Raw genomic sequence first — 24,038 nt, forward strand, 5'->3', positions numbered from 1 at the left:
CAGAACAGGGACAGGCCAGGAACCACAGGACCCGGCCCCTCCCCGGGCTCTGAGGCGGCGGGGAGGGCCATTCCCACAGGCGGGCCGGCTAAGATCCCCTCCTCCCCGCCCTGCAGCCAGTGCCGGGTCCTCCCCGCCCTGCAGCCAGTGCCGGCTTCTGCAGCCGGCCGGGTCGTGGCTCCTCCCCGCGGTGCGGCCCGGCTCCGCCCCGCCGGCTTCCCGGCTCCGCGCTGCTTTAGGCTCGCCGCATGCTTGGTGCCGCCGCTGCCGGAGCCTGAGCCGGAGCTGGAAGATGGCGGAGCCGGCGCCAGACTGCAGCGCGCTCCTGGACGAGGAGCTCTCCTCCTTCGTGTTCAGCTATCTCACTGACAGCCAGGTACCAGGGCAGGGAGCCCGGCCCAGGCACCGGGGAGCCGCGGAGCAGGGAGCCCTGCACCCCGTGCACTGCGGGCAGGGAGCCCGGATCCCCCATGCACCGGGGAGCCCTGCATCCCATGCACCGGGATCAGGGGAGCCGCGAGGTGCAGGGAGCCCGGATCCCCCATGCACCGGGTACAGGGAGCCCTACTTTCCATGCACCAGACAGGGAAATCCGGGGGTGCAGAAGCCCCGCTCCCCCTCATGGACTGAGGACCGGGGAGTCTGGGGTGCAGAAACACCGGTTTCTCCATGTACCACGGATGGGGCAGTCCTGGTTCCTCGCATACAGCAGAGAGGGCGAGGGAAGTCTGCGGGTGCAGGAAGCCCTGACTTCCACTCTACGCCAGGGAGGGGGAGGTTGGGGGTGCAGGGACTCGTGATCCCTCCGTGCACCAGGCAGGCAGAGGGGGATCCGGGGGCTGCACGCTGCTGCTGCAGTCCCAGTGGGAGAAGAATGGGAGGCTGCAGCCGGCAGCCCTGACTGACGGGGGTGCGCGTGCAAAGCCCCCCGCGCAGCAGTGGGGGACCTGGCACCGGGGAGGCTGCTGCGCTGCGCTCCCGAGGAGGCTCGAGCCCTGGTTCGGGGGAAAGCTCGCAGCGCCCGAGCACTTTCAGCACCACTCACACGTGGACTCCTGGGTGCTGCTGCCAGGCACCTTCCCCATGCACAGCAGCCCGGCCGGGCTGGACACACGGGGGGAGGGGACGATCAAGGCACAAGGGCCCTACCTGGGCTCAATTAGTCCGTCTTTGCAGGGTTATTGTGTGTGATGGGGGGGGACGACGGGCAGTCTGAGGAAGTGCAATTGTTGGGGGAGGGGGTGACAGCGCCGGGGGGATCCGGTTGTGTGGGAGGAAGTGATAGTGTGTGTGTGTGTGTGGGGGGGAATGCTGGGAAGGAACAGTCTAGTCACAGTGGTTCTCAAACTTTTGCATTGGTGGCCCCTTTCACACAGCAAGCCTCTGAGTGCAACCCCACGTCTTATAAATTAAAAACACATTTTTTTATATTTGACACTATGATAAATGCTGGAGGTGAAGCGGGGTTTGGGGTGGAGGCTGACCGCCCACCACCACCGCTTAATAACCTCACGACCCCCAGAGTGGTCACGACCCCCAGTTTGAGAACCCCTGTGGGTGCAGAGTTCCTTAAAGTTGTCGGGTTAATGTATCGATTCCTGCTCACCCCCCATCTTCCCAAGTGTGTTTCCTTTCTTCTTCTTCAGACAAGTGGGGGAGGAAGGGGTGAGAGGGGAATTGGTTGTTGCCTGGGTTGGCTTCTCCCATCCCAACAAACAGCCTGGCCTGAATGCTAGGGCTGGCATTTGGTAGATGGATTAAACGTTGTGGTTGCCCCTGCTCGGTCCTCTAGAGATATGGTGGTAATGGGGTTGTGTGGTGTGGGGGCAGATAAGAATTGGACTGTGTGGATGAGTCATGCCGTGTGTCAGTTACATGTATGCAGGCTGAGATCTGGGGGATGCAGTGAGAGGGGTCTTACTGTTGCAAATAAGCGACTTAAAAACCTGGATCAGCTCCTTTTTGGACGGAGCTGGATATTAAAATCAGCTTGAGTCTCCTTGGCAGCTTCTGCATGATCACGAGAGGGTGCGTGCTAGATATATCAGAGGCTGCATGCTTTTCCATTTTGGGGGGTGGTGGAAAGGGGCTAAACAATAAACATTGCAATAGCTGAAACTGTGACTGATCTGGAGCACAACCACGCATTTTGCAGCCAGATTTATGTGCCCGGAGCCTGTTGCAAATCTAAAGAGTTTTGTATAGTTACTTATAACCCTCCCCCCAACACACCCTCAGTCTCATAACCACAGATTACAAAACAGCTTTGATTGTGGATCTGCCACATAAATGCCAGCCCTTCTTCTCTCACTGGTTTATTTGTTTTGACTGCAGGAGATGGGGAAGAATTGCTGTTTGGATTCATAACAAATAATAGTTGAAGACTTAGTATATCTCATTTGCCCCCGGTGCATGTGCCAGACAGAACTCGGCTGGTCTTGCCACAAGCTAGATTGATGTGGTCTCTGTGCCTCCCGAAGCGTACACCAGCACTGGAGATTTCCAGTTTGGCATGGGACATGGGGCAGTGGGGATGTGTGTGTGGCAACTTTCATTATTAACTGCAAGTTTGATTACAGATGAAGGGTCAGAAAAGGTGAGAAGTGGGGGGAGGACATTTTGTAAACGGAGTTTGTATTTTCTGGTTGGAAGGATTTATTATTACCAGAGGAATTAGTGATGAGGAACCTCTGGAGAATATGAGATTGTATAGATAGATGTCATTCTACAAAAACAAAGTATTTCAGAAAGGTTACAATCTGTAAAAGTCTGGTTTCTCTCTATGCAGGTGAAAGGTCTTGGGTACGAGACCCAGTAATAAAATGCATCTTTTCTGCTTGTTTAACCTGAAATAAATAATTATATTATATGCTGTGCATGCACTTTGACAGCTGAAGGAATTTAAAATGCAAAAACAATCTAAAAATGCTATTCCAATAAGAATCTTTCCCCCCTTCTTTTTTATATCCTGATGCAGACATTTTTGAGAGTTTGTATGTTTGCTGCAACACCACCATATCGTGAATATTTTCTGCAAAGTTTGGAACTGTGAAATGGCTTGTGATGAAATAAGAGTGTTTTTTCCCTGACATTTCTTGACATAATATTTGCTGAGTTTGCATCTCTCTCTCATATATAACATACACAGTAGTTTAGTAGTAGCACTATGTACATACATAGTGTTGTAGCTAATCTGTCATCTGTTGTGTGTGTAATGTGAACAGCAGCAAATAGATCTTTGCAGACTGCGCAGGCTTCCTCAGAAGTGTTATGCAGTCTGTGTTGGTTATAGGGTATGTATGGAAGGTGCTTTTGTTAATTTCATTTCGCTTCTCTCCCCCACATGTATAGAAGGGTTAAAGTCCCAGCATGTGATTTGTTTGAGAAATGATTGAAGTTGTAAGTGTGTGTCGTGCTTGTACCTTAACCTCTGATGAAACTGCAGTGAAGGCTCTGGTCACATGCTTTGCTTATAACTATAAAAGGGAGGCGGTTCCTAGGCTCGCCTCTGACGTCTCTCCCCATTACTACTGTACTAGCCTGTGCTTACAACTGGCTTACTGAGTTCTCAATGAAGCCTGAAAGCTGCTCCTGCAAAGTCCCCAGTGTTCTAGCACATGATCAGATTATCCAAAGAGGCTAAAATGTCAGGAGGCCATGAGATCATGAATATTATCCGTTTCCTTCATGGAAATCCTGAAGGACTCCAGCTCTCCTCCATCATCCCCCCTTTTCCTTTCTTTTGCAGCAGTATTGCAGAAATTCACAGCAAGGTGCACAAAAGCGGTAGGTGATTAGTGGCCCAGCCCAGCTAAACAGACAAAATCCCTGAGAGGCGCAGTGCAAGTTTAACATGGTTATTTGCATCAGTCTCTTAATTATTCAGGATTGTACTGAGGGTGCATGCTAACCTCTATTTACATATGGAAGGTAATGATTATTCTCATGATAACTGCATTGCTACACAAAGAGAATAAAGGGTTTTCTTTTTATGTTTTGCTTTTCTTACCACAATGGGCTTATTTTGAAAGTGACCTGAAATGTATGATTTATAGGCCAATTTAATGCGTTCTGTGCTGCTCATTTAATCTTAAAAGGATAAAGACAATTGCAGCTAATTTGTTGAGGGTATCAGGTGTTGGAAGGGACCAGGCATAGTGGACGAAACCAGTCGGGTTATGGAATCTTTTCTGATTCTCTGGAATAACAAGGCTCAGTCTGACTTTTCCATTTTTGACTTGTTTAAAAATTAGCATCGGAAAAAATAACACAGGCTGCTGCTTGGAGACGTTTAAAGATCACATGAACTGAAATACCTTATTCCCTATTTAGCTTCTCTGCACCTTGTTAACAGCTTAATTCATTAATGGGTGCCAAAGCACTTTGAGGTCCTCAGTTGAAAAGCAGTATAGCAACTTAATTATTATTGTTAATCATTAAGCAGTTTGCTCTTCTCCAGCTATTTCTCATAGCTCGAACCCATGTTCTACTTCTTGTGTGCTCCTCTTCTCAGTCTTGCTCAATAGCTGTTCATCAAAACTTTTTGTCTTGAGGCCTGGAGTAATTAGGCCAAGCCAAAGATGACCCTTCTTTGCACTTGTGTCAAGCATACCTTTTGTTGGACTGCATGCGGGTATGTTCCCTTGTAGTGTGAGTCAGTGAAAAGAGGTGGGAAGAAGGGTCTGAGAATAGTAGCCATGTACAAGTCTAGAGAGGTGTTGCGATGATTACTGAATCTGAGTTTATCGAAGAGCAGACTGATACATCCAAAGCAGAACACAGACATTTTGGGAAGGTGGCCACTGCTTGGAGTTGCAGCAACAGCTTATATCTCAGTGCTGAATGTGAAAAATCCAGAGTACAGCTTGCTGCTGAATTTGTCATTTTCAGTGATGAGGTACTAACTGCTAGGAGCAGAGGCAGAGAATTCCCACTGGCAGCTCGGGTGGGACTGGTCCCTTTTCAGAACCTATGCACAGGTCAGCCCATTTTCAAGCCTTGCTTTTCTGTCAATTTGTGTTTAGTATTCATAGTAGGAATGCACTGATTGCATCCTGGTGTGGGTTTGGGGTTTTGTCTGTGTTGTAGCACAGACAACCAGCACATTCCTTTCCTTGTTTCATCCTGTGATTCAAAGGCATCTACCCCACAGGTGAATAATTAAGGTCTTAACCTGCTGTCTCTAGCAAAGGGAACTTTTATCCCACATCATAGGTGCGGGAACTAGGAGTGCTGGGGGTGCTGCCACACCCCCTTGCTTGAGGTGGTTTCCATTACATACAGAATTTACGGTTTAGTTCAGTGGTTCTCATCAGCACCCCCACTATAAAAATTGTTCCAGCATGCCTGCCCACATTAACCTTTCCAGTGTCAAAAGCCTCTTTATAGTAAGAAATTTTACTTCCTCTAGGGTTTGGTTTGACAACCTGACGGGGTAAAAATGCACTGACATCCTCCCCCCCCCCCACCAAACTCCCCAGCTGATTTCCAAAAGAACCTCTTCTTCTTTCCCTTAAAGAGACTGGCTTTAAACCGCTGGGCCTCGAACCTGACATTGCTGTGTTGCTGAGTTGCATGATAGCACTGTATGGCATAGTCTCTGCCATGCACATATTCCCCTTTCCTTGGCCCAATAAGTGACTCCTGCTATTTTGAGCTAATTGGAGGGTTAGGCTGGAAGCGAGTTGCTGTGCTTTTTATGCGACTGTTCTACTGTCTAGCAGGCATCCATCTTTTGTGTTTCTCACAGTGGAAGACACTGAGGTTTCATACATTGCCCTTTGGTTTCCTTCAGTTAAATTAGGGACTGGCCCAAGAGCATTCTGTCATGTGGCAGTTCGGCATTCATGTTCCAGGCTAGCAGAGACAGAAGGCAGGGAAGGAGCATTCCATGACACTTAACAGTGACCTTCTTCTGGGCAACACACAGACTAGGATTAATGGGCTCACCAGTGGGCAGGATTCACCCCACCTTGGCTGGAGGGAGGGTGGCTCTGACATGAGGGCATTATGACTTGTGTTGGTGAAATGGGGGAATTGCAGAAGACCCTGATCTTTAGCAGGACCTCTAGAGTGTGTTGTTTTTGCTTCACTCAGTAAACCAAGATATATGCTCATTTGGCTTTCCCCTCTGCTCTGGACCAGTCTTCAATGAGTGTAAAGAACTGAAACTAACTCAGAGTCCCATGGTCCTTTGGAAGGCAGGGGGCAGAGTGCAGGAGCTCTGATGGGAGTGTCTGTGTGCAAAGTGCCACTGCAGTGAAACTTGTATTTTCACCGCGGTGCCACTTTCAGGTTGTGAATTTAGTGCCAGATTGACAGCCCGCGAGGCCAAATCCCTCTGTTCCCCACAGAGCAGGTACAGCAGCCGGGCACGTGTTCCCTAGAAGGACTGCCTTTAGGGTAGAGACCACAGCTCATGCAGTTCTTGGCTTCTCTCTGAGACTGCCAACCAAGGAGCCAGACGTGATGAGGTATGGATGCCTGTCTACAGAAATCCACCAGACTCCTTTCATGTGCTCCACAGAACAGGCCTCTGTCGGTAAATGCTTTTGGTCAGAGGAATCCCCTTTTCAGCTTCCGCTTCCATGGCGTAGCTGCGCTCCATGGCAACACTGTAGAGGCTTATGTTTCTCGTGATGGTTTGGCAGAATAAAGTGATTTGTACAGAGAGAGATGGCTTCTAAACCCTGTGAACTGCAGATTGCCAGGGAGCCAGCCTTGGAGCTGGCTTTTTGAACAGCACAGCTGTCTATGGCACACAGCCTTGACAACACAACACATTTCTCTTCTCCTTGGCCACAGAGTACTCAGTGGAACATGTGATGCGTGTTCCACAGGGTTGTATTTTGGATGGTGCGGTGCTGCATGTATTGGGGAGAAGGTCCCTAAAATGGGGTCTGGTGAACCAGCTTCTGTGGTCTCAACAACCATATCGTAAATGGCATTATAGTCACCACACTTTTCCTTGCAAGTTTAAATGAATAGGAAGGACATTCCCCATCTCCTAGCCCAGGCTGCATGCTAGACAAATACCAGGTTGTAGAGGCTTAGAAGAGGGAGAGAGATTTTAAAAAAATCGTTGAAGTTGTAGTGATAAAGACCGCTAACAGGCTAAAGTTAATGGGCCAAATCATCAACGGGTGTAAAGTGGCCTAGTTTCATTGAAGCCGTGCCCATTAGCACCAGCTGTGGATGTGATGCCAGACATTTCCTGAGTTTGTCACTATGTACTGGCCGGCTGGTTTGCTTGTTCACATTTCTCTCAGCCTGGACTACGAAAAGACACAAATGACTGTTTGTTTATTTTGGATGAAGTGAGCTGTGGCTCACGAAAGCTCATGCTCAGATAAATTGGTTAGTCTCTAAGGTGCCACAAGTCCTCCTTTTCTTTTTGTTTATTGTTTGTGTTGCGGTAGCATCCAGGATGTGGCAGGTATTTTATGCACGCACGCCCACCGCTATGTCTATATCGCCTTGTCCTGCAAGTGCTTATGGTCTTGTCGGCTCCGCTCTTGCTCCTTGGCCTTTCACTTTGGGGCTCGCATGCACCAGGTTACAATGATTTAAAAACAACAGCTTATTTACCTTAGAGTTGAAAAAGGGAAATCAAACCCTGCAAACATTTCTGCGGACCTTAGTTTCTGTAGAAGCTGAACAGGGTCAGGGCTTCCCCCACACTCCCCCGTGCTTGCTTTGGAATACCAGCATGTATGCAAGCAGCTGTGGGAGCATGAACTTGGTCGTAGCCCCCGGGGCCAGGTGTGCTGGGTGGACCGTCACCTTCCACTGTGGCTAGCACTTGGTTAGCATTTACTGGGTGGAAGTGCTAGGGTGCGGCTTGGCAGTGCTTCATTTATCCTCTCCCTGTTCTTTCCCCCTTGTCCCAAGATGGGGCAGAAGTTTGCCGCTAACACTTCTTTTGTGCTTTCCACTTTCAAAATGTTCAGTGTTATAACCCAAGTGGCAGATCACTGCTTTGTGTGTGTGTGTGTGTGTGTGTGTGGGGGGGGGGGTTGCAAGTCCACGTCTGAGGTATGGAGCGAATGAAGGAGCAGTGAGAGACAGGGACTGCTGGTGCATCTCTAGCAGCTCTTTGAATCCCTTTCTGTGTCTCCAGATTCCCCTCCCAGGCAGTCAGAGCCAGAATCTTTCCCAGCCTTGGGAAGGGAAGCTAGAGTGGTTGAACATGATGCATATTTCCCTTCACACTGGAACAAGAGGCCCCTTGCTATTGTTGTGTGGAGCAGCAGAGAGGTAGAGGAGTCCCAGATGGCTGTGGCTGCTCATCTCCCATCACAATGTAAGTGGGAGAGACTCTGGGGCATTGGGAACACTGATGTGACGCTTCCCCTGTGTTCCTCCTGGGACCCAACGACATATTCTTTACACAGCTGTTTTCCTTTGCTGCTGAGGGGAGCAATAAAAGGCAGCTTAGGATGAAAGCAGTGCCTCCAGCTCTTGCAATAAAATCATTGTGGGGAATTATATTTTGATTAGACGGACTTGCTAAATTCTCTCTCTGTCGTGCTCCTAAGCTGTGAACTTGCTCCCAGCAGCAGTACTGAGCCTGCTGGAAGAAAAAGCCCCTTTCTGGTGAGAAAGCCTTTGCTGGTCAGGCAGCTCAGTTCTTGTTTCAGTTTGTGGAGTTCATTGCTGCTGCAGCTTCCAAATTTGTTATTCAGAAAGAGCTGCAAGTAACCTATTAATCCCAGGCAGGGTGGCCATGCATTCACCAGGCTAAGAGCCACCTTCACCTCCCCTGAGGAGCCCTAGTTTCCCTGCAGTTCAAGGGCAAGGAAATCCTGAAACTGACAGGACTCTCCAGGGGACCAGAATACCCTTGCCAAGCCACAGGATCGAAGGTCCCTGTGTGTATCAAGCTGGTGTGGTCAGAGCAGTGTGCAGAGGAACACCATTGCTGAGATACATGCACACACCAGGAAGCCTATCACCATCAAATCAGGTTTCTTTTCAATCCCTGTATGGTGGTGTTTGCAAGTTTGCAAGTTGTCTGAGCATAGCCTCCTGCTGCCCTGAGTCTGGGCCTGTTTCTGCTTTCATTTCTTCCGGTGTAAATGAGGCGTAACTCCACTAAAGTCAGTGGAGCTACACGGGTTAAGTGAGCTCAGGATCAGACCCTCCATGAGCTGCTGTTGGGAAGAGGAAGTGTTGCTTGCTGTCGTTGCATCTGGGCGGTTTTTTAACCTAGTTGAGTGCTTGGTGGTAGAAATTACTTGTCATGTTTGCATTATGAAAGTGAAAACGTAGCACTGAAATGTTGCAATAGGTGTTGCAGAGGCAGGATGCCATAGTGACTGCGCTTTTTGCATGCACAGGAGAGAATATCCAGGGCAGTATAATTGTCCATTACTGGACCAGCTGGATTGGTTTCAAGCAAACAGTGATTACTATTTCATCTAGCCACGTATACAATAAGGTAACAGTAATAATCAGGCTATACAGTATCCAGCTCCCATGACGCCCACTGAAGGCAAATGCTGAGGGAGCCTTGGTTTTACATCTCCTTGGGAAGATAGCGCTTCTGCTAGGATTAAGAAAGAGCATTTCAAGGTGGACCCTGTAGACTCAGTAGGCTGCCTCTTTATTGAAGACAGCACTGCAATTTGCTCCATGTTATGCAGAGGAGATGTGGTTCTTTGGCTTTGGGCAAGTTGACAGTGCAACCCTAATTTGGACAGTTTGATTGTCCTAAGTACATGCATTGGCAAAGCAATGGAAAATGTGCCATTTCCTTAAGGCAATGCTGTTACCCTTCAACGAGGAAACCCACTACTGAGAGCAACATCTTTAGCCCTGGTTAATCATTTCGGTCTCTGAGCCCTGCATAGCCATCCGGGTTTCCATCACCACTTCCTCAGGGGACTCTCAGGCCACATCCACAGCAGGGGAGAGGGATTGCGTAGTGACTTGTGCTCTACCAGCTGACAGAGCCCTTTCCTGCTTCATGAATGCTCTTCACCTGGCATCCAGTGAGGCTTTGGTGAACTATGTTCCAGTCTGTTCTCCATGTTCCCTGAATTCTTGGGAATTGAACAGGCTGGATACTAACAGGCTGGGTTCTCCTTGTTTAAAGAGCTTTGTTTTTGTTAATTAAGAAAGCTTTGCTTTGTTTCTCATGGGGTGTGTGTGTGAATTTAGTGCTGGGGAAAGGTGCTGCATTGATAGACCTGTTGACTGAAGGCACGTCTTTATCGACCAGAGCAGGTATCATACAGACAGTACCGGTGAAAACTCCCTACACTGTCCCACCAATTTGACTGTAAGCTCCCCTGCCCAGAGACCTTAGTTCCCTATTTGTTTGTAAGGCACCTAGCACACAGTGGGTGTTAAATACATAATGTTAATTAAGAAATGATCAACATCACCCTCAGCTAATATATGCATGTATTTACTTTTTTGGAGGATACTGTTGGCCATATGTTCAAAAGAGCCCATTTTCCCCATTGGTACCTAAATAAGGTGGGAAGATGTTCAGAGGTACTCAGCATCCAGAATTGGAGTACTGAGCTCTTTTGAAAATAATAGAAACACAAAATCATAGAATCCCAGGACTGGAAGGGACATTGAGAAGTCATCTAGTCCAGTCCTCTGCACTCAAGGCAGGACTAAGTATTATCAAGAACATCACTGACAGATGTTTGTCTAACCTGCTCTTAAAAAAATCTCCAATGATGGGGATTCCACAACCTCTCTAGGCAATTTATTCCAGTGCTTAACCACCCTGACAGTTAAGAAGTTTTTCCTAATGCCCAACCTAAGCCACCCTTGCTGCAATTTAAGCCCATTGTTTCTTGTCCTATCCTCAGAGGTTAAGGAGAATAATTTTTCTCGTACCTCCTTGTAACACATTTTACATACTTGAAAACTGTTATCCTGTCCCCTCTCAGTCTTCTCTTCTCCAGACTAAACAAATCCAATTTTTTCAATCTTTCCTCATAGGTCATGTTTTCTAGACCTTTAATCATTCTTGTTGCTCTTCTCTGGACTTTCTCCAATTTATCCACATCTTTCCTGAAATGTGGCACCAGAGCTGGACACAATACTCCAGTTTCAGAGTAGCAGCCGTGTTAGTCTGTATTCGCAAAAAGAAAAGGAGTACTTGTAGCACCTTAGAAACTAACCAATTTATTTGAGCATAAGCTTTCATGAGATACAGCTCACGATTGCTTATGCTCAAATAAATTGGTTAGTCTCTAAGGTGCCGCAAGTACTCCTTTTCTTTTTGCGAATACTCCAGTTGAGGCCTAATCAGTGCGGAGTAGCGCAGAAGAACGCCTTCTCGTGTCTTGCTTACAACACTCCTACTAATATATCCCAGAATGATGCGTGCTTTTTTTGCAACAGTGTTACTGTTGACTCATATTTAGCTTGTGATCTACTATGACCCCCAGATCCCTTTCTGCAGTACTCTTTCCTAATCCATTTTGTATGAGTGCAACTGATTGTTCCTTCCTAAGTGGAGTACTTTGCATTTGTCCGTATTGAATTTCATCCTGTTAACTTCAGACCATTTCTCCAGTTTGTCCAGATCATTTTGAATTATAATCCTACCCTCCAAAACACTTGCAACCCCTTGCAATCCCAGCTTGGTATCGTCTGCAAACTTTATGAGTGCACTCTCTATGCCATTATCTAAATCACTGATGAAGATATTGAACAGAACCAGACCCAGAACTGATCCCTGCGGGACCCCACTCATTATGTCCTTCCAGCATGACTGTGAACCACTCATAACTATGCTCTGGGAACCATTTCCCAACTAGTTATGCACCTACCTTATAGTAGCTCTATTTAAGTTGTATTTCCCTGGTTTGTTTATGAGCAGATCATGCAAGACAGTATCAGAAGCCTTATTAAAGTCAAGATATACCACATCTACCGCTTTCCCCCCATCTAAAAGGCTTGTTACTCTGTCAAAGAAAGCTGTTAGGTTGGTTTGACACGATTTGTTCTTGACAAATCCATGCTGGCTGTTACTTATCAGCTTATTAGCTTCTAGGTGTTTGCAAATTGATTGCTTAATTATTTGCTCCATTATCTTTCCGGGTACTGAAGTTAAGCTCACTGGTCTGTAATTTCTGGGCAGTTTGTTGAGCTGTGTAAAGGGGAGCTGGGCAATTTTGAAAAATCGGGTCCTGTGTTATTTCCATGCTTCGGGATTATTCTCATTGCTATTACCAGCAACATCCAGCATCCTAAATGGGGGCAGCAGATAAAAAGCTGCCTTAAAGGGGAATTGTGGATTTATTTTTCAAATATCTAAATATAATTTGAGGCAAGAGTGCAAGTTTGGCCAACTGTTTTGTTAATATTTTATAGGCCAATGGGGATGAAATAATCATATTCAGAAATACACAAGGCAAAATTGTGCTGTAGGATTAAATAACTTCACTTCCCTGCACCTCTGCAAGTTCTGTGCTTCAGCGGGGCTCTAATGGGAACGGTGGCTGTGACATCTCAGGATGATGAATTCCAGGGCATCAGAGCGGAGCCAGCAGGCGTGACATTTGGGGGTGGAAAGGGAAACAATAGTGAAGGCGAATGCCCTTTGTTGCCCTGGTATTTGTGGCACTGAGCACATTAAAAATACATTTAGCTCATTTAATGAAAAAATGTGCAGTATGCCCTTTAAAACTGTGGGATGGAAAGAGTCTTGACGTGTGTGATTTCTATTCGTCAGAGATGGCTTCATAACATCTTGTTTGTGGCCCTTGGTTTACTGCACCACTTGGCTGAATTAGTTGAGTGGCCAGTGGAAGGAACTGGAATGCACTGTCAGACATATCAGAAAGGCAGGTCTATGGGAGCATCTGGAGTTCCAGTCCTATCTGAGACACGGTCATCCAGTGGAACATGGGATCGGTCGCTCCCGTTCCTTGAGTCTTGGTCACTCCATCTGGAAGGAGAGCGTAAAAGTGGACGCAGCCTGAAGAAATAGATTGAACTCTGGTCTTTTCTGCCAGCTGGGCCATTAGGGTGGCCTGCAGGCTCCATTCTTATTTCAGGTTAACAAGTCTATATGCACCCCACATGCAGCTCCTGAGATACATACTTGGGCCAAATTCTGCCCTCAGATACACATGGAGAGCTCCTGTTGTCTTCAGTGGGAGTCACAAACAAGAAAGAACCTGAGCGCAGGATTTGACTGCATGTGTAGGTCAGTGTTGTACAGTCATCTCCCCAAATTGCACTGCAATATGCAGTTTCTCTCTTATATTATCTGGGGATTCTGCTATAGCAACATGCAGATGTAAAATCCTTTTGAAGTGTGAACCAAATGTCAGTGGAAAGATAACTCCCCATAGTTGTGTAGTGTGGTCTCTGATTTAACCTGTGATCTCTCTGATCTGATTTACGACTGGGCTGGGCATCATGATTATATGGGCTTGACCCTTCCTGTGGTGGCATCCTCCATTTGTGTATATCTGTGTTGCTGTCCTAAGAACATTGGGTATGATGAACAGTGTGTGCTGCATGATGAGTCTCTGTACCCATCTATTTATAACTGTATAGACAGAGACACCCACACGTGCCCCCTCCTTTCCAGAGCTGATATTCAAACCCAGGCATTCCTGCCATAGGCTCTGTCGCTCAGCTGAGCTGTTTGAAGTGCTAACTGATCTGACTTGTGATCCAGTCTCTGACTGGAACATGCATAGGATGTGGCTGCTATATCTTTTCCACAGGGATGTGGAAGGTCCCTTAGCTACTTGACTTGTTATGCTCAGTGAATTTCTTATTGTTTCCTTTTCAAGGCACGCCTTACTAAAGGAAAAAATACGCCCAGAATTCTGCTGCTGGGTGGCTTGCTGACCCTCTGAGGAGCTGCAGTATATACATGGCATTGCCCACAGCACATGCTTCCCGAGCACTGGGCTTCTGCTGTTTGTATCCAGACTCGTTTTTTATCATTAGCCAATGATTTACATTAGACAGTCCCATGTTTAGTTTTTAGAGTCAGCAGTGCCAGTTAGCCCTATGTTGCTGGACCCAGGAATGGTGCTGACAGCTGCTGTCATGCATGTGTGTGTACAGAATGGCTGAAGGCTTAGAGTGAATACCGATCTGGAGCTCTGCCATGGGAAGGGCTGCCTCTGCTGCTTTCGCTCAATCGCCGGGCACCAACCCATTCCCAGTGGACCAGGAACGAAGACCTGCTGTGCCAGTGAGCTTCCTGCCTGTTGAATCCACGGTCCGAGGGAAAGGCCTACCCAGAGCATGAGTTTTGGAGTCAGTGTGATGCCCCACATGGTCAGCTTGTGTTGTGACCTGGTCTAAAGAGTACATAATGTGTGGCGGATATGCCATACGCCATATAAGAGTTCAGTGTGTTACCTTTTGTTTCAATCCACATCTTTGCTTGTGTGCGCACTCCTTTAGCAATGCAAGATACTGACTGTAATAGACATCTGCCAAGGCTCTGCTGTCTTCGCCACTACCTACCTGTCCATCTGTCTGTCTGTCTTGGCACAGAGGCAGAGAAAGCAACGACTGCAATGCATTAAATGAGGTATTATGCTGTAGTGTTGGGATCCATCATGCGTATAATGTAATAAATAGGGTCATAAGCCTTTTACGAAGTCTATTTCCACTCTTGAATCCAGGATTTAATGCATGGCTGCTTAGAGAGGCTGAGGATTTCAGAGGTCAGCAGGGCTAATTGCAATGCTGTAGTAAAAGGGAAGACTGCAGAATACTGCACATGCGAGTAAACCGCTCTGGCAAAAGAACTTAATGAAGGGTGCTAACTGGCTGCGTGATCGTCCAAACAAACAGGCATAAGTACACAGTGTTACCAGTGTTTTGGGAAAACAGTGGAGAGGGTTGTATGGGAGAGAAGGGGCCTCTCAAAATTGCCTCTCAGCTGGGTTCAGGTGACTTTGCAGGATCTGTGGGGGCCTGTGCCAATTTCCTGAGTCATGTGCTGAGAGCAGAATGTAGTGCATTTGATTTCCCCTGTCCTCCGGCACACATGTCTCTGAATATCAGTTGGATACAGCATTGCTGGGATTCTTGACCTTAGGTTTCCAGGAGAACCTGAATGCCTCCTAAGGAGCTCTTCAGTGGCTGATGATGGCAAAAATCAGGGACTCATGGAGGGACCGTCTGCTCCACTCTGCCATGTACTCTGCATCCTTTGTGTGGAAAAGGTGCTGGTTGGGCAGCCCTGGAGACCAAAGGCCTGCATTGATCTAGGGACGAGGCCCAGCCTGGGCTGTGTAGGTGCCTCATGAATGTCCCTCAGCCCAACCTAGATGGGCTTCTCTAGATCTGCCATGGCCCATCCCGTTCTTGGGCTTCCTGCCAAGCCTGTCTGCATAAAGGCCAGTTAGTGCCAGGCATGAAGTGAACTCCTGTCTGAGTGCTCAGACACCATTGTGCAGAACAGGGAACTAGACAGAGAGAGAGTAGGAACTGAACTGAAACCCACTGACTCATTGCTCATATATCATCATCATTGTTATTATCTAGGCAGGGACAACAGGGTGACATGGTCCCTGCCCTGAGGAGCTCATTGTTCAAGTGGAGATCACACAAATGCAGGAATGAGGTGGATGAGCAGTGCAATGCACCAAGCGGCTGATTAGCTCCATGGTGTTGTCAATGGGGGCATTGCCATTGTTTTCCTGAGAGTCGGGCTGGGGACATGTGGCTTGTTGGAAGAGAAACTGGCCGGAGTTTTTACACAGAACTATGTGAAGCCCTGGAAGTGGCTTAAATCCTTGGAGGTAGGGTGTGGAGCAGTAGAGCCACATGACTGTGCTGTGTATACTTAGGGGCCCTTCCCAGGGGGCAGGGGGCAGGGCAGAGAGATGTACCTCCCCCAGCAGGGGCATGGTGCTCACCTTGTTCAGCAGAGAAGCAGAGCTGCCAGTGAGTGTGTTAATTTACACTAGGTGGTGCCCAAACTTTGCCACATCGCGAACTTGCCAGGAGTTGGTGGGCTGTGCCTAGTCAGCATAAATTGGAGCAAATGTTAGCCACTCTCAGACTCACTAAGGAGGTATGGTCCATGCGTGCTGCAGGTCCCAGTGTGCAGTGCAGCAAGGCTGTTTGGAGTGTTGCATGCTGGGGGATCACTTATGCAGCCTACACTTTGGCATCTCCCTTCATTAGAGAGTAATTGAGGTTGGGAGACTGGAGCAGTGGGGTCCCTCACTCGCAGGGGAGTTGCCTGCCAGTAGAGCTGTCAGGGCATCCTCACTCTTTCTGAGAGTTTTATCCATCTGAGCAGTTCCCCGTGGAGGGTAACTAATGGCAGTGGGTAGCTCCGTGGAGCTAGCTTAGCATGTGGCCAACTGAGCACAGCCTTGGGTCAGCTCCATCACTTCCCTTCAGGATGAAGGATAATGCCAGCTCCTTTCAGTTACTTTCCTTGCCGATCCTGTCATCTCCATCCCGAGCAGGAGCAGTGATGTAGTCATGGTAACCAGCAGGGTTGCAGTCTCACTGTGCAGCTCCTGTGCATGATAGACCAGTAATCTAGAAATATTGTAATGGAGAACTGCTCGTTGGTGGGGAGCTGATCAGAACCCTCCACCAGTTACAGTGATCAGCCATTTGTAACTGGGGAAGCAGCCTTGTCTGGTGGTTCTACTGGAAATTAGGGCTCTTGGGTTCCACTCCCATCTTTGTCCGTGACTTGTTGTGTAGCCTTGGGCAAGTCATTTCACCTCCCCGTGCCTCAATTTCCCCATTTATGTCACAAGGATAATGCACAGATTCATAGACTAGATTATAATGCCAGAGGGGACCATTGTGACAATCTAACCTGACCTCCTATATAACACCAGCCATTGAACTGCCCTGAATTAATCTCTGTTTAAACTAGAACAGATCTTTCAGAAAAACGTCCAATCTGATCTAAAAATTGCCAGTGATGGAGAATCCACCACAACCCTTGGTAAGTTGTTCCAATGGTTAATTACACTCACTTAAAAATGTGTGCCTTATATTTCCTCATTTCCAGTCTGAATTTGTCTAGCTTCAACTTCCAATAATGACACTTACCCCTACCCACCCACAGAGAACTGCAGTGAGGCCTGATCTATTAGCATTTGCCAAGCAGTGCGAGATCCTCATAGAAAGCTGCTATAGAAATGCAAAGTATTACTATTAATAGAGTCCTTTTGCAAAGTTATCTTTAGCAACCCTGTTCCCACCTTCATTCGTAAGAGCAGTGAGACAGGCCTGATTCTTCTGTCCTACGCTGGTGTAAATCAGGAGGAACTCCACTGAAGTCAATGGGATTTGCATTGGTGTGGGTGAGATCTTCCATCCCATCCCACTCGCCAGACAGGGTTCACACTTCAATATCTTGCCAGCATATTTTGGTGCTTAATAAAAGTTCTGACAAATCTTCTTTCCCTGTAGTGGGAACAGACTGGTTTTTTTTCTGGTTGTTTTACCTACTGATGATTAACCTCTTGACTCTCTTCGAGCTCCCCTCCCCTTTCCTCCCATCCCATGCAGCCTCTGCCCTGACTCAGACCTAGTGGGGAGAAACTGCCAAGGACTTTCTCCTCTGAGTGTCTCTGAGGAAGTCCAGCATGTCATCTTGATCAAAGGAAGGAGCAGTGTCTGAACTGCTGGGAAGGATCCGGCAGATTTGATTGGCTGGGCTGGGATATGCCTTCTCCATCTTTATTTCAGGGGGTCTGTGATGTTAGGGTTCAGACCTTGGCTGGCCCTTCCCCAGACTGTCTGCCTTGAGGACCCTCACTGTAGGACAGCCAGAGCATAGGCTGTGCGTGCCTACAATGTGGCCTGGGGGTAGCCAGATGTACACTCCACAGAGAGTGTTTCCAGCCTGCCAGATCAGGACGGAGCATTGTGTGCAGCACTTAGCATCTCCACTGGCTGCACTTCCGTTGCAGAAGTGCAGGTGATTGCAGTATGCTCCCTTGTATGCACATGGCCCCTGAATTACTGCTGCAGTTCTCAGCTGGGCAAAGTCTCAAGGCCCCTTCTTGCTTGACTCTGCAGTGAGATCAAAAGAACTGGTGAGGCAATGAAGCTGACCCACAGAGAACATGCCAATTCCCACTCCCACAGCTCAGTAGAACTAGTGCCCAATTTTACAAGCCCCAGCAGACTGAGAGGATGCAGCAGGAGGAGGAGAAAGGATGGGGGTCACAAGGGGAAACGTACTGAATGGGAAGAGCTGTACGTCCCAGGAGAAGAGTGAACTCTGTGGATAGAACCTTTTTTCAGTTCATAAGCTGCTTCTCAGTCATGCAGGGTCGCAGCCTCTCCCTGGAATTCTCTTAGCAGCTTAATAATCGTTTTGATCTTGCTTTCCTTTTGTATTTTAAGCGTGATATCATGGGTCAACCTGAGCACAGGCTGCACCTTAGTGGGTGTGTATTGGCAGAGGTGCATGCACCAGTGAGGGTGGGTGGGTGTGTGTGCATCAGTCACTGAATTCGAGTGTCAGATCAGACTGACAAGGTCTGAGCTGTGATGTCCACTTGTGTTTTCTCCTGTTTGGAACGTCAGTCGGTCAACTGGTTTTAAGAAACAGCAGCGTGTGTTGCACTCTTGCTGTGCATAGGCGCGCGCGCACACACACACACACACACACACACACACACACACACACACACACACACACACACACACACACACACACACACACACACACACACACACACACACACACTGACCAGTTTTCAAACATGGAGGCCTCAGGAGAACCCCCGTGTGATGGATTTGGACACTCACACCGGCCCTCCACCCCAGAGGCAGTGCTGATTTGTAAAGCTCTCAGGGTGAATATTGAGAAAGCCCATTTGTGTGCAGGCCAGTGTAAATTAATTGAAGGAATGCATGCGGAGCAGGCTTGTTTCCTCCTGTCCATTCCTGGCCAGGCCTCTCCCCACCCTGCCCCCACTGTTCTGGCCCTTTCAGCCACATGACGGACTGGAGTGTTGCATGTGCCTGTCACAACATATACCAAACACAGTCTGACTTGATGCCCCATCATTTTCATGATCACATGGTAGAAATGGCACAGGCAGGTGGTTGGATGTTGCCCTGATTCTGGGTAGGTGGGTCTGATGTAACAGCACCTCCTGCTACAGGGAGTGGGACAAGAGGTGGTTGGAGCATGTGACATTCTCTATCCCTTTGGCCCCGTGGGCACATAGTGTGCTGCCATCCTCATCCCCTGACCCCCTTTTTCTTGGTTCTGACCTGTGGATGTAACATGGGCACGTGTTAGCAGCAGTACAAACTTTTTGAGGAGGTTTTGGCAGCCAGGGCAGAGGGCTGAGTGCTTACCCTAGAGGGGCACCTTCTTGAGGATACCTCTTCTCCCCATTCCCCCCTTTCCTACAGAAGTCAAGTGTCTTCCAGCCTCCCCTGCGAACACAATTTCTCCTCCTTTCTCCAGCAGTATTTCCTTCCCCTAATTAAAAACTGAACTGGGGGCTCTTCTTCCCCTGTGGCTGCTGGCATTTGAAGAGAACCACCTTAACCATTAAACAGTTAACCGTCTGTGTGAGACAGAGGGTCCATCTAGCCCAGGATCCTGTCTTCCGACAGTGGCCAATGCCAGGTGCCCCAGAGGGAATGAACAGAACAGGTAATCATCAAATGATCCATCCCCTGTCACCCATTCCCAGCTTCTGGCAAAAGAGACCCCATTGCACACAGCAGTTCAACCCCACTGGAAAGGTGGGAGTTGTGGATCTGTGCAATGGGAGTTGTGGGATGGTGGGTCTGTGCAATGGGTTGTGTATCCCAGACCCACTATCAGCATCCCAGACTTCCCTGCAGGGGCCACCCACCTGTAGCTTCTAACACTGAGAGTTGCATTTGCATGTGGAGTTGCTTGTACATCTGTGTGTGTGTGTGTGTGTGTGTATGTTTGTTTGTGAGTCCCAGTAGGGGTGTGCATTAGGGATGTAAATACCATTTAAAAAGCTAACCATTTAAATTGTTAAAATATATTTTGTTTAGTCAGTTAACTGTTTAAGTGGCTGGGGCCCATCCGGCCGGCACAGCTAGGGCTGGAGCTGCTCTGGCTGGGCCTGCTCTGGCCGGACGGTGCTGCTTTGGCTGGGCGCCGTGGCTGGGCCCGCTGGCCCAGGGGTTAACGGTTAAGGTGGTTAGCTGGTAAGACTGTGCTCACCAGTTAACCGGTTAACATTTTACATCCGTAGTGTGCATGGAGGTGCGTATATGTTTGTGAGCATGTTTGGAGGGGTGCATGAATGTGTTATTGCTTTGCTAGTTGTAGTTTGCAGCCTAATATATTGGACGGCTCAGGGAACTCTCTCTTCCAAGACTTAATGTGCTGCCTGCTTTCCCTCCCACAGAGCTATGCAGCTGCCCTGCCATCCTGTTAGATTTTTAGTCCAGCCTGACAAGCCCTTGATTTGGCTTCCCGATGAGGGTAGCCCAGGCAGATAGCCTGACAGGCACTGAAGCCTCCAGGGTTTTCCCTAGATCCAAGCAAGACACATGGATTGGAGCACATGGGCGCACCCAGGTGAGGAAGGGCCATGGAATCAGGTCTCGGAGCAAAGGGCAGACTGCACGTGGGAAGAGCGGAGAACTTGGAGAAGATGTGAATTCTACTCCTCCAGAGCCCACCATCTACCTCTTCCCAGTTCGGCATGCCGTTGCATGTACTGACTATGTTGGGATACACCCTCCCCATCCCTGTGGGAGATGACAGCTCCATCAGTTACACACTCAGCTCACGCCTTACACCGAGGTGAGATGCCCCAAGCCCCCATGGTGGGAAGGGCCTTTAGCTAATGTCCCTGTTGTGGAAGGAAAGCACTGTTTGGCTGTGGTGTGGAGGCCTTAGACACAGAACCTGTGGGGTGAACCCAGGGTCTTGTTCCAAGGCAGCATGTGGGTGGGGCAGAGACCACAGTGCTACTGCCACACGAGGTTGGATGCCAGGAGAGCGTAACCATGATAAGCTGATTGCTGGAGGTTCCCTGTGAAGAGAAGCTGGAGCGCTAGGGGTGGGAGGGAGGGAACCGGAGTCTGGGTGTGGTGCTGTAAGCAGAGTCCTCCTCTGGGGATGGGAACCTCACAGAGATGATGCTGCTAGGATGGGAAGGCTCCTGGCATCCTCTCTCTAAGGCTCTGTCTGACTGACTGTCTCTCACTCATAAAGCTCCCAGGTTGGTACAGAACCAGCAGCAACGTGGATTCACTTTGAGGTTCCCGGTGCATTAGCACTCAGTGTGGTCTCTCAGCTGCCTTGGGCTTAAACTGTCTTCAGTCTTGCGACCTCCTCTCAAACTATCCAAGAAGGTCACTCTGGCTCCTGAGAATGGGGTCATGAAGCTGATAGTATAGGAGGAATCCAGGCTCCAGAAAGGTAGCTGGTTACGGTGCCTGCTGCTCTTCTTTTCATATGAGAAGTGTGTGTGGGGAAAGAATAGGGGGACAAGTACACTAAACTCTGTCCTGGCTGTGTGGAGACTGGCCACCTTGCACACAGGTTCTATGCACTGCTGCCGTCATCCTCCTGAACATGCTGTGACACACAGAACATCCTACCCTGCCCATTTGCAGGAGAAGGATTTTCTTAGAAGTGATGCAGCAGACACTGTCTCTGCTCTGCTGTCCATGCCTTTGTTGAATGCTGGAGCGGTTCCTCTGGTGGTTCCACAGCAGGGAGTCTTGCCCACTGTTGGGGAGGTTGGATGTATTGCAGCCTCCCTGTTAATTAAGGCACCTCATTTGTCTCTACATCACCCTCTTTCAGCCCTAGTTGTGAGTTCTCTGGCTATTGCACTCAGACCCTTGCATGCTGTGCTGCTCAGTGCAGCTCACCTCATCTGTCTCAAGGGCACAGCCCAGGGAAGGGCAGCAGCCCAGACTGGTGGCACCCAGGGGTCGGATTCCCACCGGGGGGGATACATTACAAAGATGAGGACTAGCAGAGTAATTGGAGACGGAAGAGTGGCCTGTAATCTAAAAGGTGAGATGGAGCCAATCCATGGGGCTCATGTTTACCCTGGGTCATAGAGAGACAGAAATAAGGAAGCAACACTACACTGATATGTGTAACCCTGTGGCGCTAGAGACAAATCTGTCCTCTCCACCTTTGCACCCCCCAGCTGTTGCTCCCTCCCCCAAGCAGAATGGACCCTTCCAGTCTCCATCAACCTTGCTGGATCAGTCCCCCAGTCACTCACCTCTCCATTGTCAGCAGGGACTGTGCTCCTTTCCCACCGGCTGCTGGCTCAGCCTCCCCAGCTCTATACCAGTAGCTTCCTGTCTCTGCCTCCCATTGGTTCCCAGCCTGAGGGGAAGGTTGGGAATCGCAGGGAGTTGTGCAGAGAAGGTGAGTCCTATCAGGAGGATAGGCCTTTGGAAACAGCCAGCCTCTTGGTGACATACACCTGGAAGTTAACTGTTTTCCTAGGGTTAAAAAAGGGTGTAAGGAATTGGCTCTGGAACTTACTGTCACAGGACATTTGAGGCTAATAGTTTAGTGAGGTTCAAAAAAAGGTTAGAAACACGTCCAGATAAGAACAGCACTGGCAATGACACTAGCTAGGCTGAAATCACAAGGACTGTCCATTCTCATGCTTCATGATTCTGGTTGCCAGCTTTGGCCCAGAAGGAATACCACCCTGGCAGAATATTGCACATTTAGACACATAACGTGGGGAGGAGTGTGTTACACTTCCAGCTCTGTAGCATTCAGTCCTGGCCGCTATTGAACAGACATCAGATAGAAGGAACATTGGTCTGTGCTGGTGTGGACTTGATGGACCATTGTCCTGCTTCTGCATGGCAGGAGATGGGATACTGGATGGACAGGGCACTGGTTAGCTCCAATACATATTGGATGGAAAGTTGATCTGCTGTGATTTGGCAGGAGATAGAAAGGGGGATTGGGCTTCTCCCACTTCCTATGTTCCTAACCTAGGTCACCCCACTGACATCATTGGACCCTGTTTTGATGTATGTTGACCTACAATCGAATCAGTGACCTTCTGAGATACCGAAAGGAGACGGCCCAGGTCTGTTTGAAAGCTGGGATATTCAGGGATTGCTGGGGTTCCTCCATGCTGTTTGAGTGCTGCCTATTTTCACAGGGCTCTTTGCTGGTCTGTTCAGTGGGGATATCACAGATGTCTTTCCCAGTGCACTGGGCTGAGTACTCAGCACCCACCAGATTTTGTTGGGACAGGGCTGGGATGCCAGGGCCCGCCCTGCATGGAGCGATGGCCCTGCCACAGCCCAGACTGGCAGTTAGCACGTGCAGTCACTCCCAGCAGTATCAGAGGGAGTGTTGCTGGCATCGTAGCAGGTGATTGCACAATCACACACTTCTTTTTTTCTTCCTTTTGGCTGGAAGTGCTGGAGGGTGTGTATATGTGAAGGCAGGTTTGGACAAGGTCAGGCAGGCACTGAACTGCTAGTCATGTGAGGCCACTTGCAATCTTGTTACAACCGACTAACACTTTGGTAATGTTCATTACAACACCAAATGCCTGTACTCTCACCCAGAACTAGTTGCTCCGTTAACCCATGCCAGGACATTAAAGCATAGCAACGGTTGAAAGACAAGGGGAAGGTATGGCTTTTTGGGCTATTGGATGGCCTCTTCTGCTGGGCTATAGTCCGTCACTCCATTGAATGGTAGTCCAGGTATCCTAGTCTGATCTTGAGAGGGCAGAGCTCTGCTCCTAAAGTTGTTTTCTGTGGGACTAATGTCTTGCAGTTCCTGTTGATAGTACCATTTATACAGGGTTTGTTATGTTCAAAGCACTTCCATGGCAATACCCACTAAATGGTCTTAACTCCCCAGGAGGTAGGTCAGTATTGCGCCAGTGTTGCCGGTGGGGCAGGGTGAGTTACACAGAGGAGAAGGCATTTGGCGAAGGTGTGGAGGGTAGTTGGCTTTGGTGCTGGAGTGAAGACTTGAGAGCAGAGCTGTGCAAATAATTGATTTTTTGGTTCACTGACAATTCTGAAAAATTGAAGGAAAAAAAAAAAAAGGTTTCGGATTGACCTGAAAACAAAATTTTTCA

At 48.7% G+C, this 24,038-nt stretch overlaps 1 protein-coding gene across 1 annotated transcript in view; it reads left to right on the forward strand.

The window, feature by feature from the left end:
• The first annotated feature begins 229 nt into the window (after positions 1 to 229).
• PPARGC1B (PPARG coactivator 1 beta) overlaps positions 230 to 24,038 on the forward strand; it is a 95,509-nt gene continuing 71,700 nt past the window's right edge. The window contains exon 1 of the mRNA XM_074960599.1: positions 230 to 376. Coding sequence (XP_074816700.1) covers positions 293 to 376 — 84 coding nt within the window. The 5' untranslated portion in view covers positions 230 to 292. The remainder of the gene's footprint in view (positions 377 to 24,038) is intronic.

The sequence above is a fragment of the Natator depressus genome, chromosome 8 (genome assembly GCF_965152275.1).
Source record: "Natator depressus isolate rNatDep1 chromosome 8, rNatDep2.hap1, whole genome shotgun sequence".
Classification (NCBI taxonomy): Eukaryota; Metazoa; Chordata; order Testudines; family Cheloniidae; genus Natator; species Natator depressus.